The sequence below is a fragment of the Coenobita brevimanus genome, chromosome 50 (assembly GCF_032717465.1).
Source record: "Coenobita brevimanus isolate Jiangsu-jjx chromosome 50, ASM3271746v2, whole genome shotgun sequence".
NCBI lineage: Eukaryota > Metazoa > Arthropoda > Malacostraca > Decapoda > Coenobitidae > Coenobita > Coenobita brevimanus.
The window spans coordinates 22,156,450-22,174,909 of record NC_137003.1 but is presented as its reverse complement, the minus strand read 5'-3'; the positions used below and the strand labels follow the sequence as shown (position 1 = coordinate 22,174,909).

Genomic DNA, 18,460 nt, shown 5'->3' with positions numbered 1-18,460 from the left:
CAACCATAACGGAACCATTAACAAAACCAGACTCTAAATTCACTTTGCACAGAGGGAAAGAGAAGTAATTATTCCCTACACCTTTTAAGATTACAGTTTCATCAGAGGAATTAACATTAGAGCCTAGAACACTGGTCAGTATAAGGGATTGGCAAGCACCTGTATCACGATATATTTTAACTGATTTCCTGTCATTACTGTCCAGAGGACTGACAAAACCATCAGACAGGAAATTAGCACATGAACTCTTGAGAGTGTCACCCACGTTACTGCTCAAAAGAGGAGCTTCATCATGAGAATTTAATTTGCCCCTCAGAGCAGGTTCAGCTAACTCGGTTAAAGAATTCTGGGAACTCTCAAGGGTGGACACTAGACCAATTGACTGAATATTTAAAGACTCCTTTTTGTTCACATCACGCTGTCTCCTGAAACATTTCTTCGTATTATGACCAAGCTTACTACAATAAGTACATTTACTTTTCTGAAATCTAGAGGTGGAGCTGGTATTTACTTCCTGAGAAACATCATCTTTATTCTCTTTCCTGTTACTTGTACTGTGAGTAGAGGCAACGTACTTACTCTCAGCTTTCTTTTTGACTTTGGAATATCTCTTGTGAGTGAGAACTATCAGCTAAAACTGCAGTATCAGACAAATTATCTATTCTTTTCTCATCTAGATATAGGCTTACATCTTTATTAATACACCCTTTGAAGTCCTCCAGCAAAATCATCTGCTTAAATGTATCAAAATCAGAATTTACATTCTTAGAATTTAACCACTGCTCTAACAGATCTTCTTTGATTTTTGCATACTCAACATGAGATTGCTTATCTTGCTTATAAGTTGTCCTAAATTTTACTCTATAGGCTTCAGGAACAAGCTCATAGGCCTTAAGAATCAAGCTCTTAACTACATCATAATTTTCAGATTGATCCTGAGGCAAAGATGCATAATTTACTTGAGCTTTACTGGTGAGAACACTCTGAAGGAGTACTGGCCAATACTTTTTGGGCCAATTAAAACCTGTAGCTACCCTCTCAAACAACTGAAAATACTTTGTTAAATCAGATTCATTAAAAGGAGGGACAAGTTTAACATTTTTAGCCACATCAAAATCATCAGAGCTAGATGATCCAGTTCCACCTTATTTCATGCGATACTCATGGTTTGCCTGAATCCTAGCAAGTTCAATTTGTGTCTGAGCCTGTGCCTGTGCCTCCTGAATACGAGCCTGAGACTCAGCCTCCTTAGCACGTGCCTGAAACTCAGCCTCCTTAGCACGAGCCTGAAACTCAGCCCCCTTAGCACGAGCCTCCTGCAGGGCTAGCTGAAACTTAGCTATTTCAATCTGCGTTTGCTCATCTGGAGGAGTTACATTAAACAAGCTTTTATTAATCATGGCAACAATTTGATCTTTAGAATGATGAGAGTGAACAGCAATTCCCAATTGTTGTGCAACAAGCTTAAGTTCATTCTTTGTTCTGTTTTCTACATCACACACTGTTTGCACATTTGACAAAAAATCTTTGGCTTCATCCAGAGTAGTAATAGTAGACATCATGAATATATCACAGTCACAAAATGTCAAGCAATATCCTTATGATAATATCCTGAATATCCTGATAAGGGGTCGCCAAATTTATGTTACGGAACAGAGAGCTAATGAACACTTCAAATGAGAATACTAAAATCACTACTGTCCAGCAAAGTTCCAGGTTCAAAACAAATGACTTAGGTAAAATTATAAGTTAAAGTTTAATGCTCGAACTAACAACTAAACATTCAGGACTCATAAGGATAATGTAATGGCGAAACAGGTTACATATATGGTTAACTGAAATAGCCTCTACTAACACGAAATTAGCAAGAGCAAATTTATCTAAGTCAGCCCTGATAAAATGAGAAAACCGGATAATGCTGAGTTAAAGCAAGATATAATATTATTACAGATACAAAATATTACTAATACTGGCTGACAGTATGGAACCAATAAAATCATAAAAACTTTACCAGGCTTACGAATTAACGCCTTAGGCTATACCGTACAAGAAAAATGGTAATAACACTTATACTCAAATTATACAGCAGCTAGATGGCTGGAGACTTCCTGTGCACTCACAAAAATAATAATATACTGTACAGGGAGGACAGAGATGTGAACAGAATGAGGAGTAGATATAAGTGGCCACTAATACAGAGACTGAGCTCATTATACAGGGGCCGGCAGAGCTTGATTCAACTTGTAAGAAGGACGCGCAAATGAAGGCATAGGGGACGAAGAGTTGACAATCCTGCTCTGAACAACAGAAAGAATGACTTACTCTACTATAAGGGGAGAAGGGGGAAGTGAGGTAGAACACGCAAACCTTGTCACTATGGAAGCCACGTGGCGAATCGTGAACAAACATGCAGCATACTGTACATTAGGATCATGCAAAGGATGATGCAGTCATGAACAAAACTGTATCATAAGTTAGAATTATACAAGGGATGATGAAATCATAGGCTATGTAACACCTCCCCACAAAGAAAAAGAAATTTACAAAGGAAATTTCTTATTACTCTAAAACAATCTGTCTAAAGTCTAGATAAGCAATCTGCAATAACATTTTCTTTCCCCTTGACATGTTGTATGTCTAATGAATACTCCTGAAGAAGTAGACTCCATCTTGTCAATCTCTGATTTTTATCTTTAAACTTACTAAGAAATTTCAGTGGGTTATGATCGGTATAAATGACTATGGGGTCAAAACCAGAACACAAATAAAATGAAAAATGCTGTAAACCCAATATCAAGGCCAAAAGCTCTTTCTCAATAGTTGAGTAGTTCTTTTGAGGTGGAGTGAACTTCTTATTGTAATAAGATACAGGGTGTTCAATACCCTGATCATCCTCTTGCAGCAAAACAGCCCCAGCTCCTGTATCACTTGCGTCAACAGCCATCTTAAAAGTCTTAGCAAAATTTGAAGTAGCGAGCATTGGCTGACTTAATAGGATAGCTTTAAGTTTACTGAAAGAGGATTCACAGTTATCGGTCCAGACAAATTTAACTCCCTTTTTCAGTAGGTCTGTAAGTGGTGATACAAGAATTGAAAAGTTAAGAACAAATCTCCTGTAATAATCTGCCATTCCCAAAAATCTTTGTAGCTCTTTCCTACTTTTAGGTCTGGGAAGATCACTTATAACCTGAACCTTAGCTCCTGGTGGTCCAACCTGTCCATCACCAATTACATACCCAAGGTACTGAACTTTAGCTTGACCAAACTCACACTTTGATAAATTAGCTACAAGATTAGCCTGAACCAAACGCTCAAGAAATTTACTGACATGGCATAGGTGATCTTTCCAGTTGTCACTGAAGATTAATACATCATCAATATAAACAACACACCCTGCCAAACCCTCTGCTACAACATTCATGAGCTTCTGAAAAGTGGCTGGTGAATTCTTCATACCATACGGCATTACAGAACATGCAAAAGTCTTTCCTAGTGTTACAAAACATGAGATCTCTCTAGCACGTTCAGTCATAGGTACTTGACAGTATCCCTTTAACAAATCAAACTTACTTAAGTACCTAGCCTTTCAGATCTTGTATATGCAATCTTCCACGCGAGGGAGAGGGTAAGTGTCTGTTTTGGTTATCTGATTAACACGTCTGTAGTCGATGCAAAGCCGCTGTAACCCTCCTGGCTTAGGGACTAGAGTGACAGGAGAACTCCACTCGCTCTGACAGGGCTCAATCATCTTGTGGTCCAACAGATAGCCAAGCTCCTTCTGGATGAGAGGAACTTTCACTGGGTTCACACGGTAAGGAGGCAGTTTAATTGGCTTGGCATCTCCAACATCGACATCATGCATCAACACAGTGGTTCTTCCTGGAGTGGAACAGAACACTTGCGGGTACTCCTGCAGTAATGCCGAAAACTCCTGCCTTTCCTCGGGAGCTAGATGAGAAAGCTTAGTCTGGAGATCATTCATGATATCAGGATTCTTCCCCAAACTATCACTTAGGCTCATACTGCATGGGAGAACTTCACTTGCAGACTCGGGTGGAACAGCTACAGTGCAGACTGGGTTACTTTCATCCCGCCTGTGATATAACTTTACCATGTTGATGTGACAAAGTTGCTTGTTCTTTCTACGATCTGGTGTGGCGATGACATAGTTGACATCACTGAGTTTCTTCTCCACGAAATAAGGACCACTAAACTTGGCTTGAAGAGGTTGCCCATGCACCGGTAGCAGAATCAAAACATGATCTCCTGGTTGAAAGTGGCGTAACCTGGACTTCTTATCATACCAAGTCTTCATCTTCTCCTGAGCAGCTCCTAAATTCTCTCTCGCCAGCTGTAAAGCAGTGGACAGCCGTTCTTTGAACTTCATCACATACTCCAGCAGGTTGACGTCATCTTTCTCCGACAGCCAGCATTCCTTGAGTAGCTTAAGGGGTCCTCTTACTTCATGGCCAAACAGTAGTTCAAAGGGTGTGAAGCCCAGTGATTCATTTGGAGATTCTCTTGCGGCAAATACAACGAATGGAAGACCTTTATCCCAGTCTTTCTGATGTTCCAAACAGTATTTCCTGAGCATCGATTTGATTGTTTGATGATATCTCTCCAACGCTCCTTGGGTCAGGGGATGGTAAGCTGAAGACGTGATCTGGGTGATGCCCAACTCTTTCAGAGACTGCTTGAAAACATTTGACATGAAATTACTTCCCCGGTCTGACTGTACCTCCTTGGGCAGACCAAACTTGGTGAAGAACCCCAGCATTTCCTTAACCACGTTCTTTGCTGAGATATTTCTAAGTGGAATGGCTTCAGGATAACGAGTAGCCATATCAATCAGGGTCAACACATAGGAGAATCCTGAAGAAGTCTTAGGAAGAGGGCCCACAATATCCACCAACACACGGGTGAATGGCGCCTCAAAAGGAGGAATGGGAACTAGAGGTGCAACCTTTTTGGTCTGATTACACTTCCCCACAACTTGACAGGTGTGACAAGACTTACAATACCAGGAAACATCTCTGAAGATACCTGGCCAGTAAAAGTGTTTCAAAATGCGTGCCACAGTCTTCCTCACTCCAAGGTGTCCTGCCAAACTGGAATCATGAGTCACTCTAATGATATCCTGCCTACAAACACGAGGGATTACAATTTGATGTACAACCTCCCATTCACAGTCGGCTGATGCTGTTGGGGGTCTCCACTTCCTCATAAGTACTCCTGTCTTTCTATAATAACAAGTAGAAGCACCAGCTGACTCTCCCTCACTGCAAGCAGAGTTAGCTAGACCTTTCAACTCAGGGTCAGCAACCTGCAATTCAACCAACTCTTGACGAGACAAATTATCAACACTACGGGGTACTGCCTCATCTGGTGAGTGGTCCAAATTAGCAAGAAAAGTGTCAGCTAGGATAACATCATCATCATTATCCTCTAAGTCACCAGTAACTTTAGACTTAGCCCTAGTGACAGCACATGCAGAGAACACATCAGGCACATCACAATCCTGGGTCGCAGTCACTGGTTCACTAGACAACTGAGGAGCTGGACACACTTGACTTCCACCAATATCATTTCCAAGTAAGAAAGTTACACCCGACATTGGGAGTGTCTCAACCAACCCAACCATAACGGAACCATTAGCAAAACCAGACTCTAAATTCACTTTGCACAGAGGGAAAGAGAAGTAATTATTCCCTACACCTTTTAAGATTACAGTTTCATCAGAGGAATTAACATTAGAGCCTAGAACACTGGTCAGTATAAGGGATTGGCAAGCACCTGTATCACGATATATTTTAACTGATTTCCTGTCATTACTGTCCAGAGGACTGACAAAACCATCAGACAGGAAATTAGCACATGAACTCGTGAGAGTGTCACCCACGTTACTGCTCAAAAGAGGAGCTTCATCATGAGAATTTAATTTGCCCCTCAAAGCAGGTTCAGCTAACTCGGTTAAAGAATTCTGGGAACTCTCAAGGGTGGACACTAGACCAATTGACTGAATATTTAAAGACTCCTTTTTGTTCACATCACGCTGTCTCCTGAAACATTTCTTCGTATTATGACCAAGCTTACTACAATAAGTACATTTACTTTTCTGAAATCTAGAGGTGGAGCTGGTATTTACTTCCTGAGAAACATCATCTTTATTCTCTTTCCTGTTACTTGTACTGTGAGTAGAGGCAACGTACTTACTCTCAGCTTTCTTTTTGACTTTAGAATATCTCTTGTGAGTGAGAACTATCAGCTAAAACTGCAGTATCAGACAAATTATCTATTCTTTTCTCATCAAGATATAGGCTTACATCTTTATTAATACACCCTTTGAAGTCCTCCAGCAAAATCATCTGCTTAAATGTATCAAAATCAGAATTTACATTCTTAGAATTTAACCACTGCTCTAACAGATCTTCTTTGATTTTTGCATACTCAACATGAGATTGCTTATCTTGCTTATAAGTTGTCCTAAATTTTACTCTATAGGCTTCAGGAACAAGCTCATAGGCCTTAAGAATCAAGCTCTTAACTACATCATAATTTTCAGATTGATCCTGAGGCAAAGATGCATAATTTACTTGAGCTTTACTGGTGAGAACACTCTGAAGGAGTACTGGCCAATACTTTTTGGGCCAATTAAAACCTGTAGCTACCCTCTCAAACAACTGAAAATACTTTGTTAAATCAGATTCATTAAAAGGAGGGACAAGTTTAACATTTTTAGCCACATCAAAATCATCAGAGCTAGATGATCCAGTTCCACCTTATTTCATGCGATACTCATGGTTTGCCTGAATCCTAGCAAGTTCAATTTGTGTCTGAGCCTGTGCCTGTGCCTCCTGAATACGAGCCTGAGACTCAGCCTCCTTAGCACGTGCCTGAAACTCAGCCTCCTTAGCACGAGCCTGAAACTCAGCCCCCTTAGCACGAGCCTCCTGCAGGGCTAGCTGAAACTTAGCTATTTCAATCTGCGTTTGCTCATCTGGAGGAGTTACATTAAACAAGCTTTTATTAATCATGGCAACAATTTGATCTTTAGAATGATGAGAGTGAACAGCAATTCCCAATTGTTGTGCAACAAGCTTAAGTTCATTCTTTGTTCTGTTTTCTACATCACACACTGTTTGCACATTTGACAAAAAATCTTTGGCTTCATCCAGAGTAGTAATAGTAGACATCATGAATATATCACAGTCACAAAATGTCAAGCAATATCCTTATGATAATATCCTGAATATCCTGATAAGGGGTCGCCAAATTTATGTTACGGAACAGAGAGCTAATGAACACTTCAAATGAGAATACTAAAATCACTACTGTCCAGCAAAGTTCCAGGTTCAGAACAAATGACTTAGGTAAAATTATAAGTTAAAGTTTAATGCTCGAACTAACAACTAAACATTCAGGACTCATAAGGATAATGTAATGGCGAAACAGGTTACATATATTGTTAACTGAAATAGCCTCTACTAACACGAAATTAGCAAGAGCAAATTTATCTAAGTCAGCCCTGATAAAATGAGAAAACCGGATAATGCTGAGTTAAAGCAAGATATAATATTATTACAGATACAAAATATTACTAATACTGGCTGACAGTATGGAACCAATAAAATCATAAAAACTATACCAGGCTTACGAATTAACGCCTTAGGCTATACCGTACAAGAAAAATGGTAATAACACTTATACTCAAATTATACAGCAGCTAGATGGCTGGAGACTTCCTGTGCACTCACAAAAATAATAATATACTGTACAGGGGAGGACAGAGATGTGAACAGAATGAGGAGTAGATATAAGTGGCCACTAATGCAGAGACTGAGCTCATTATATAGGGGCCGGCAGAGCTCGATTCAACTTGTAAGAAGGACGCGCAAATGAAGGCATAGGGGACGAAGAGTTGACAATCCTGCTCTGAACAACAGAAAGAACGACTTACTCTACTATGAGGGGGAGAAGGGAGGAGTGAGGTAGAACATGCAAGCCTGGTCACTATGGAAGCCACGTGGCGAATCGTGAACAAACATGCAGCATACTGTACATTAGGATCATACAAAGGATGATGGAATCATGAACAAAACTGTATCATAAGTTAGAATTATACAAGGGATGATGCAATTATAGGCTATGTAACACAGTACATCCAAAATAGTGGTAGGTGGTGGCGATCATCATCCACTCACTTGATGTAGTGCTGCCTACTTCTTCCTTACCCTTTATCATTCTTTCTCTGTGCCTACCCTCCTTTCTTCCTATTTCTCCCATCTTTCCTCTCACTTCTTATTGCTTTTCTTTCCATTACAGGTGGCTTTACATTGAGTGACAAGCCAAATGGTTTCCTGTAAACCAAGAAACCATTTACAACTGTGGGTGGTAACCATATAACCAAACCATACGTGCTCCCTACGTGTCAACAAGTGGGTTGGTGGACGGTTAGTGCCCCTCCCTGTAAAACAAATAACTCGGAGTCAAATGGCCACCCCTTACGGGCTTATGGCGTCTGGCAATAGATAGATAGATAGACATCCAAAATACACCAGCCAATCCATTGAACTAATTGTTTTGTAAATGTAAGGAAAGAATTAAAATTTGAGCCGGGACTAAACGCTATTCATAAACCCCCTGCAGTTTGAAAAAAGATTGGTTAAGCTAGCTGACCCTTTCTGTCCAATGACATATTTTTCTTGATAGTTCGGCTACCACCAGACGATTTCGTTCAGACTCAGAGAGATCTCTTGCACTGCAGGGGTTAATGAATCCAATACGTCACCTTTTCAGCTGGATGGGTTCTACTAAGCTGAATACAAGTGTTTGGTGACAAAATGCATAAAACAAGAATGATGGTAACGTGCTCAGTGGGTTACAATGGTTTTCAGGTGGAATGAAAAAGCTAAAGAATGACGCCATCTTACTGAGGAGGTTAGCCTTTTTGACCCCCATTTTTTTTTTCAACCACATTCTCGCTATTACTAGATTTTTTTTTTTTTTTTTAGGATAAACTGTTCCTGATTTAGGGGCTATATACAGTCATCATTAACCCATTCATCATCAGTCTCATGGGTACTGAGAAATAATCGCTTCATGGCAGCAACGATAAACTAATAAGAGACTTCATGGCGAAGAGGCATCCCTTCAGCCCGAGGACACCCTTTGTATTATATTTTCACGACATCCAGACAATTGTTTTTAAAACAGACTCTCCAAACTAGCAGCGCTGCATAGTCTTGTGCAGGTTTCTTCCATCAACTGAAAAACGCACCCTGCAGTGAACATTACATTACATGCTATCGAAGCGAGAACCCCATTCTATATGGTGACGTCTTTCTTGGTAAATTATTACTCCCAGTTGTTAGCTTAAAAGAAACCTTTTGAACAGAAGGAATTACACTCTTATTCAGTCCCTTCACAAATACAGCTACTTCCTGTAGCTGAAGAAAGTTGTGGCTGCAGGAATAAACTAATGAAGTAATTGCCTTAGAAGAGCATTAGCTCTTATGCTCGTATTCTCGTCGGTTAAGGAAGCCATCTAACACCTCTTATTACCCTCGCCAAGGAGTTTACGTTTTTCCGGCGTTCGTTTGTTTGTCTGTTAGCAGGATTACTCAAAAAGTTATGAACGGATAGTGCTGATTTTTTTTTTTTTTTTTTGAGGGGTAGTGTATGGCCCAAGAAACAATCCAATAGATTTTTGTGGTATTTCAGATCATTATTCGGATCCAGGAGTATTTTAAAAGATTCTCTTCCATTGCAGTATAGTGGCAATTTCACCACTTTTGCTTCTAACTCGATAAATAAATGCCAACAATGCTTGCACAAAAATTACAAGATAACATCACCATAAGACCTACCACATAACCGTGGCGGAGGTTTGCAATCTCGGATTGCTCGTGTGTTTTTTTTTTTGTGTGTGTGTGTGCAAGGAAGAAGGAAACACTGACCACGAACCCGCAAACCTTTCCTCCCAGAAAAAAAAAAAAAAAAAAAGCCAAACTTAGTGACTTGTTCCTGGATATGGGTGGGTAATATCATTTTGTTCGTTATTTATACAGAGTATGTCGATGCTGAAACGTTTTATGTACCACAACACAGAACACTGTAAGGTGTAATAAGCAATTGTATTTTGTTTGAGAAAAAGTGTTAAGGAGCTTCCTTAACCGACGTGAATACCGGCCTTAGTATAGTAATATTTGCCACATCCAGAAGCTATTATTCAACTCAAGAGAAACATATCAAAATAGTGGGGTTAGTCATAACCCTTAACAACCAGTTCACGACTCATGTCCAAAAATAATACTGAATAGAATGGATGAAGGATTTCGGCGACCTAGTTTTCAGTTTTGTTATTGCTTTCACCCCTTGACTTTACTTTTGACTACTTTCTGAACTGGAAGTCAGACACAGCGTTTGCTATCCTACTTCAGTATCAGAGTTCATTATAGGACTGAATATAATCATCTCAAAAGAGCATAATTAATATTGAAAAAAAAGTCCTTGCAACGATTTTTAATTTTGATATAGTATTGCAGGCCGGGCGGGTACTCAAGAGAAATTTTCCACTAAGGCCAACATAACTGTCTGGCGGAAGAAAGAATAAAATATCTATAAGTTATCACAACAAAGGTGTTGTAGCAAACTTGTTTTCACTGGGCGGCGTAAGGATATTTCCACGACATTAATACTGCTGTAGTTTCATTAAATTATCTCATCCTTAGTTATGAGCTGGGACCGAGGCTCAGTGGTTACCAGACAAATCGACCATCCAGTCAGGTCAGCGGTTAAGAATCTTCGTCAGCTATGAGCAAACGTGCTATAGTAAATAAACACTGGTATTGCAGGTGTAGTATGTACGCCCACCTTCCATACAGCACTGAGGGAGCCAAGCTGGTGCAACTAGCCTCCTGGACCTCCTCTCGCGGTCTCAGTATTTGGAAAAAGCTTTTCCCAGATAAGTTTACCAAGTGAGTATTCTTATATAAATAACTACTGTACCAATAACCAGTGATGGGGACCACAAATAATTAGCTCCGGGTTCGGGATCGGTTCCCGTAACAGTATGTCTGTTCTGGATCCGATTCCGGAACCGGTTCCTAAACTGAGGAAACTCAGCTAGGAATATACAATAAGGGGATATTTTGTACAGCCAAAGAATTTCTTAAGCCGAAAAGAACATTATTATTCAGGGTATTGATATACTCACTCCACATTGTATACTTTTCTAGTTATTGTCTTATTGTATTGCAGACATATTACTGGTAAAGTACAGATTTTAGTTATGGACACACTTGAGTGTAATTTATTGAGGAAGTCAATTTCCTTCACTTGGTTTACTTTAATTACTGAACACATATTTTACGGAACTTAAAGATTTGCACTTTATATAAACATAAAGATGACAATTTTTATTTTTTAGCTTTTTCTGGCAGGTCCTCAGTAATGTAAAAAAAAACAAATGATGACAGCCGGAACCGGAAACGTCATAAATCTTCCGATTCCAGTTCCTTGTTCAGCTCTTTTAAAATATGAGTATGGGAACTGAGTAGGACAAGAGTAAAAAGCGAGGGTTGAAGTGTGTGTGTGTGTGTGTGTGTGTGTGTGTGTTTTACAAAAAGGGTAAAACATTAGCACTGCAAGGGAGGTGGTGCAGTTTGTACTGGACCAGTGACGTATGTGTCATCAAAGACTTTGTATATTCTTGTAGTGAAGTTTTGTAGATTAGTTATGTATATATTAGACTTGTGGACGAGCGGTTGTTATACTTGAGTAGTTTGTAAGTAGATAATCTTGGTTCCCTTTTGTCATACAATGACAGGAGAGGTAAAGATGAGTATGGGACTATTTTTATTTGTCTTGGAAATATTAACAAAGTCTCTCACACACGAGTGAAGTTAAGTAGAGTCCCGCCTGCTACCTACTGTCTCGTTCTCTCTCTCTCTCTCTCTCTCTCCCATGTTGCTAGGCTCGTTCTCCCTACTTCCTGCCGGTTCTATCGCCTGTCTCCTTCTGAGCTCTGCTTCCTAAATTTTGGTGAAACAGGCGTCGTGTCACGTGTGTTACACTGTGGTTGGAAAGTTCCAGAAACCTGTGTGTGAGTATGTGTGTATGTGTATGTATGGTCACGAGGCGCTGTCGTGTGCCTATAAAGCATTCCTTGAGTTAAGAGTGTGTAAGCATGTTTAACATTGCTCGATTCTCGCAGACACAATACCTTCTCATCATCTGACTTCCTGCTTCTATCTGTCTCTATATCTATCTATTTATCTATCTGTCTATTATGAATTGTAATTATAATATGGAGTCCTAACAAATGCTCGGCCACGCCGCTGAAGGTCCTCCGACAGCAATTATCATTAACATATGCTAATCTATTAGTACATAATATGGATTATAATATTGTATACATATAATATTCATAGTAAATTGCAATGATCTATTAATATTGCATTTTAAACAAGTTGTATACATATTTGAATAAATGCAATGGTTGTTGTATGACATTTTGTAAGATGTGTATGTATAACAGACATACGCATATAATTGTGCAATGGTAATACTGCTAGGTTATTACATTACATATTGAGTTATCCCTTTAGTAATGTCTAATATTTCACCTAACTTGTATGATGATACTGGTAATACAGAACTATGGTATAATTGTATGACTTATAATATTGTAGTAACATTGTGGTAATACATAATTGTAACATTTTATGAATTGTTACATAATATTGTGGTAATGCATAATTGTGTTGGCCTTATAATTGTAGTTACATTTTGTTAATGCAACTGTTACATAATTGTTTTGGCCTTATAATTGTAGTTAAAGTTACATAAAAGTTACATCTTGTTAATGCAACTGTTACATAATTGTTACATATTGTTTGTAGTTACATAATTGTAGTTAAAGTTACATAAAAGTTATATCTTCTTAATGCAACTGTTACATATTTGTTACATATTGTTTGTAGTTACATAATTGTAGTTAAAGTTACATAAGAGTTACATCTTGTTAATGCAACTGTTACATAATTGTTACATATTGTTTACAGTTACATAATTGTAGCAAGTGTAACATAATGCAATCGTTTGTCGTTACATAACTGTTACATATCGTTTGTAGTTACATAATTGTAGTTTAGTTACATAAAAGTTACATCTTGTTAATGCAACTGTTACATAATTGTTACATATTGTTTGTAGTTACATGATTGTAGTTAAAGTTACATAAAAGTTACATCTTGTTAATGAAACTGTTACATAATTGTTACATATTGTTTGTAGTTTCTGTGGTATTTTGGCATATGTAGTAACAATTACACTTATTTTCATTTGTTTGTTATGTGATCTTACTCTTTTTCTTTCTTTCTTTCTTTTTTTTTTATATGTATTGATTTTCTAGTTTGTTTTTCTTCGTTTGTCTACGCTTTTTCTGTGTTGTTCATGGTTGCATAATTGCTGGTTAATTCCCTTGGGACCCTTTTTTAAGGTTTAGTCTATATTGCACAGATATTACTGAAAATGATATTATATAGCCCTATATTTTGCTATTTTATATAAAAAATATATATACACTATATACAGTATCAACTATATACACTGACTTGTTGTTCACTTGTACCTATCGTGGGTAATATATGTGTCAGCACTGTGTGGAAATCATTGTCTTCACGATTGTGTTGAAGATGTTCACTCTTGCTAACGTCATTTGTGTTGGCCATTTTTTTTTTTTTCTGGTTTTCCTTGTAACTTAATTTACCTGTTTCCACAAGGTAGCTTAAATTAATAAATGTTTAATACAGTTCTTTTAATCGCTCACTGAGTAACTGTGATGGTATATTTTCTTTATTACTTTCTAGATGTAATAATGTATAGCTGTATGTATGCAACACGTATTTCATGTAGGTATAAATGGTAACACTCGTTGGTAGTAAATAAATGCTATAATAAATGAATGAATATATACAGTGTAGAATATTAATTGTTCGTGATTATTTAGTAATTGAATTATGAAGATAAATGAAGTTGGTATATGTATTTAAGTTGTAACTATACAGCAGGTTTTATATGTTTGTGCAAAATGTGTTGTCTATCACTGTGTATCGTATAAATGAAGTAACTATGTAACTCACTAATTTTTACCGTGGTGGAAATGGTGTTAGTGATGGTGCAGGTGGTGTGTTGACTGACGTGGCGTCTTTTCAGCAAGCACGTATGATGACGTAGACTTTCCACACTGGTAGCTGTGATGAATTGTAATTATAATATGGAGTTCTAACATATGTATAACATAGCTGCCTGGAAGCCCTCACCTAACAGACCATCCAAAGAGAAACTGCCCTTCATAAAATAGCATGTACCACAGATGTTTAATACCATTTGTAGTAATAGTTGAGCATTTGTTTTTAAATACATCCTCAACTCGCAGGATTTCAAATTTAATGTGCGTGTCCATCAGAATAACACAACGTACGTTTTCCATGGTAGTGCTTTGGTGGACATCTGTGCTGGTAAGGGGTTGGCAATAGCCAACACCTACTTTTGACATAAGATGATCTACCGGTATACATGGAGAGTAATGATGAGGATGGATAGTGAACTTGTTGAACGAAAGGCAATGATAGACTACGTGTGTGTGGATGAGCGAATGAGAAGACAAGTGTTGGATGCAAGAGTGTGGAGAGGGTGGGGGAATGGAGTCTCGGACCATCACTTAGTGATGGCCAAGATAGAGCTGCAAAGAAAATGGCTGAGGAGACGAAGGGGAAGACAGATGGAACAGCTCCTGTGAGAAGAGTGGAGAATTTGCAAGATAGTGAGAAAATGGCAGAGTATAAGAGCATAGTGGAAGAAAGAATGGGAAGGTATGAGTTAGAGCAGATGGAAGGGGTGGAAGACGTATGTAAGATATTTACAGAAGAGATAGGCGCGCTAGTGAGATGGTTTATGGAGTTTGGAGGAGATGCAAGGGTGTGCAAGGGACAGCATGGTGGAATGATGAGGTGAAACAAGCTGTGGAACAAAAGAAGAAGGCATATAGTGAATGGTTAGTGAGTAGGGGTAAGGGAGAAGATGAGAGAGAGAAGAGAGAGGTGTATGTGAGCAGAAGGGAGGTGAAGACACTGGTGAAGTAGAGTAAGAAGAAAATGGATGAAGAGTTTGGAAGGAATCTGAGTGTGAAATGGAGGGAAAGTAAGAAATTGTTTTGGAAGGAGGTAAAAAAATTAAGGCAGTGTTAAAGGGGAAATAGTAGGGGAGTCAAAGATAGGAATAATAGATTGCTGGTGGAGAAGAGAAATTGAGGAGATGGAAGGAGCACTTTGAGGATTTGTTGAATGTAGAGAGTGACAGCAGTGCAAGTATAAGTGGTTGGGGAATGGCTGGGAGAAGAAGAGATGAGAGGAGGGAGGAAGAGATCAGTAGGGCGGAAGTAGTGGAAGCAATGAAGAAGATCAAGTCGGGAAAGACCCCAGGAATTGTTGGAGAGTGTGGTGAAATGCTGAGGTATGGGGGTGAGATTGTTGTGGAGTGGATATGGAAGTTGTGTAGATTGGCTTGGGAAGAGGGAAGGGTTCCAGAGGACTGGAAATCAGGTATAATTGTTCCTTTATACAAAGGAAAAGGGGAGAGCGATGTGTGTGGTAACTATAGGAGTATTTTCCTTCTTAGTGTGACTGGTAAAATATATGGTAGATACTCACTGATAGGGTTAGGCATATGACAGAGGAGCTAGCTGGAGAAGAACAAGGGGAATTTAGGAAGGGAAAAAGGTGTGTAGATCAGATATTTGTTCTAAGATGATTAGTGGAGAAGTATCTACAGAAGGGAAAGAAAGTGTTTGCTGCCTTCATGGACTTGGAGAAAGCTTATGACAGAACTGATGGGCAAGGTATGTGGAAGGTATTACGAATATGTGGAGTGGATGGGAAATTGTTGAATGCTGTGAAGAGTACGTACCATGGAGCTAGGGCTACGGTGCGAGTGGATGGTGAACTGAGTGAGTTCTTTGATCTCAATGTGGGACTGAAACAGGGTTGTGTGATGTCTCCATGGCTGTTTAATATATACATGGATGGGGTTGTAAAGGAGGTGCAAGGTAGGGCAGTGGATGTGGGGGTGGCTCTAATGAATGAGGGTGAGATTTCGAAGATTCCGGTGTTGCTGTTTGCTATGATACAGTATTGTTGAGTGAAGATGAATGGGAGTTGCAAGGTTTGGTGAATGAATTTGGGACAGTGTTTAGGAGGAGGAAGCTGAACGTTAATGTAAACAAAAGTAAAGTTATGGCGTTTGAGAGGAATGAAGTCACAGAATGTACAGTGAGGTTGGATGGTGAGGATATGGAGAATGTGAGTGCATTCAAGTACTTAGGTAGTGTGATGAGTAAGGATGGAATTTTGGGGGATGAAGTGCGTGAAAGGGTACAGCAGAGAAGGAAGGTTGTTGGTACACTGAAAGCAGTGATGAGAAATAGGGAGGTGAGTAAGGAAGTTAAGAAGTCACTGCATGATAGTACTGTGATCCCTACCCTGACGCCTGGAAGCGAGGCGTGGCCCTTGCAAGAGGGGAACAAGTCAAGAGTGAGAGCAGTGGAAATGAGTTACTTGAGAGGAGCATGTGGAGTGACATGGAGGGACAGGTTGACGAATGAAGAAGTGAAGGAACGTTGTGGGGTGGATGTGGATGTGGTTGGGAAGATTAGGAGAAATACACAGAGGTGGTTTGGACATGTGGAGAGAATGGAGAATGAAAGACTAACTAAGAGGGTGTATGTAGATGAGGTGGAGGGAGGGAGAGGGAGGGGTAGACCGAGAATGAGTTGGAGGGATGGAGTTGAGAGGTATATGAGGGAGTGGGGGAGGGAAGTCAAATGGTGGGTGACAGAGCGACTTGGAGGCGTTTTGTCTGCAGCCACCCTTTGCAGGGTAGGGCGTCGGGCTATAGATAAATAGATAGACCTTTTCCAACCTACGTCGTCAGTCATGCCCGTGTATTTCGGTGAGACCCATATGATGTTGAAAGAAGGCGAGGATAGTAAAAAATACACTTATTACTAAAGATTTACTATATTCTGAACATGGGCTAAACTCGTTCTCCAACACCAGGACCCGTGTTTGTCATACATTCTCTTATTTTTCACAAGTAACACCTCATCTCCCCAAATCAGTCACAGTTGTGAAAAGTTACTCATCAGCTGTGAATAGGGGCACTGATAATAGGAGCACTCTTAACAGTTAATTGTGTCAAATCATGCTACATATAGCTAATGGGCTTTATAAGGTCAGACTGGTCCTGTGTAGATACATTGAATTAGAAATATAATTAAACATACTTATATGCATATTTTTAACTTTATGTCGGTATTTCCACAATCACCTGTACTTACTTTTGAAAATAGAATTTTAGTTGCCGATTGAGTGTTTGGAGGCTACTTTTAAATAAATGTTGTGACAGAAGGGATGTTTCTTGCTGTCTGGGACAAACTTTGGCAAACAATTGATTTATTAATTTTCGTACCTACCGCATCTTCTTTAAAATAAAAATTCTCAATTAGTTTGTGATAAGTGTGTCTGAAACGGGCAAATATATATATATATATATATATATATATATATATATATATATATATATATATATATATATATATATATATATATATATATATATATACATATATATATATATATATATATATATATATATATATATATATATATATATATATATATATATATATATATATATATATATATTCATTAATGGCGATGGCAGTAGAGGAGAAAGTTCAGTTCAGTCCATGAGATCCCATGTGACAGGTCTCAGCAGACTTGCCAAGCTGCACCTCAGCTCTCTCACTCACTCACTTATTCTTGGAAAGCACATTGCATGTGCATGCATTCGTGAATAACACATGTTGCAAGTCAAATGGTCCTAAGTATGCAGTGCACCCATCAGTATTGCACTTTTGCATTTCCTTGGTGGTTACATCTCAGTGTCACTTTTACATCTGCAGTTACAGCTTGTCTCCTCTCAGTGCTGTTACCACTCACCCCGGAAGCAAATCATTCACGTACACAAGGGCGGCAAGATGCAGTCTATATCTTTTTTGAGTTTACCCATATCGTATACATTTAAAATGTCTCTACGAGGGCGAAAATGGCATGTATGACAAATTCGAAGTTGCTGTTGATCGATTAACTTGCTCTGGTGCTTGTGAGCAACTCCCAAGTCCTTCTTGCAGCTACCCACCACTCCTAACCGATAGACCTATATGTGAAATGTCGCAAGGATTGTGAAGTTTCCTAAACATCTCTTAGGATTTATTGCAAGTTTATGAACACACACAAGAATTTGTTAGTAAACCTGAAGGACTTATGACCTTGATAAATACTGGTCCAGACCTTTTGTTGGGTGTAATGGAGCTCTCCAGTTCGCAATTGTTGGTAAA

The 18,460-nt window shown here is 38.9% G+C and overlaps 1 protein-coding gene across 1 annotated transcript in view; it reads left to right on the top strand.

Annotated features, from left to right (window-relative positions):
- Positions 1 to 18,460, top strand: part of LOC145399710 (ionotropic receptor 21a-like) — a 63,666-nt gene that overhangs the window by 31,141 nt on the left and 14,065 nt on the right. Inside the window, exon 5 of the mRNA XM_080272256.1 lies at positions 10,854 to 10,976. Coding sequence (XP_080128382.1) covers positions 10,854 to 10,976 — 123 coding nt within the window. The remainder of the gene's footprint in view (positions 1 to 10,853; positions 10,977 to 18,460) is intronic.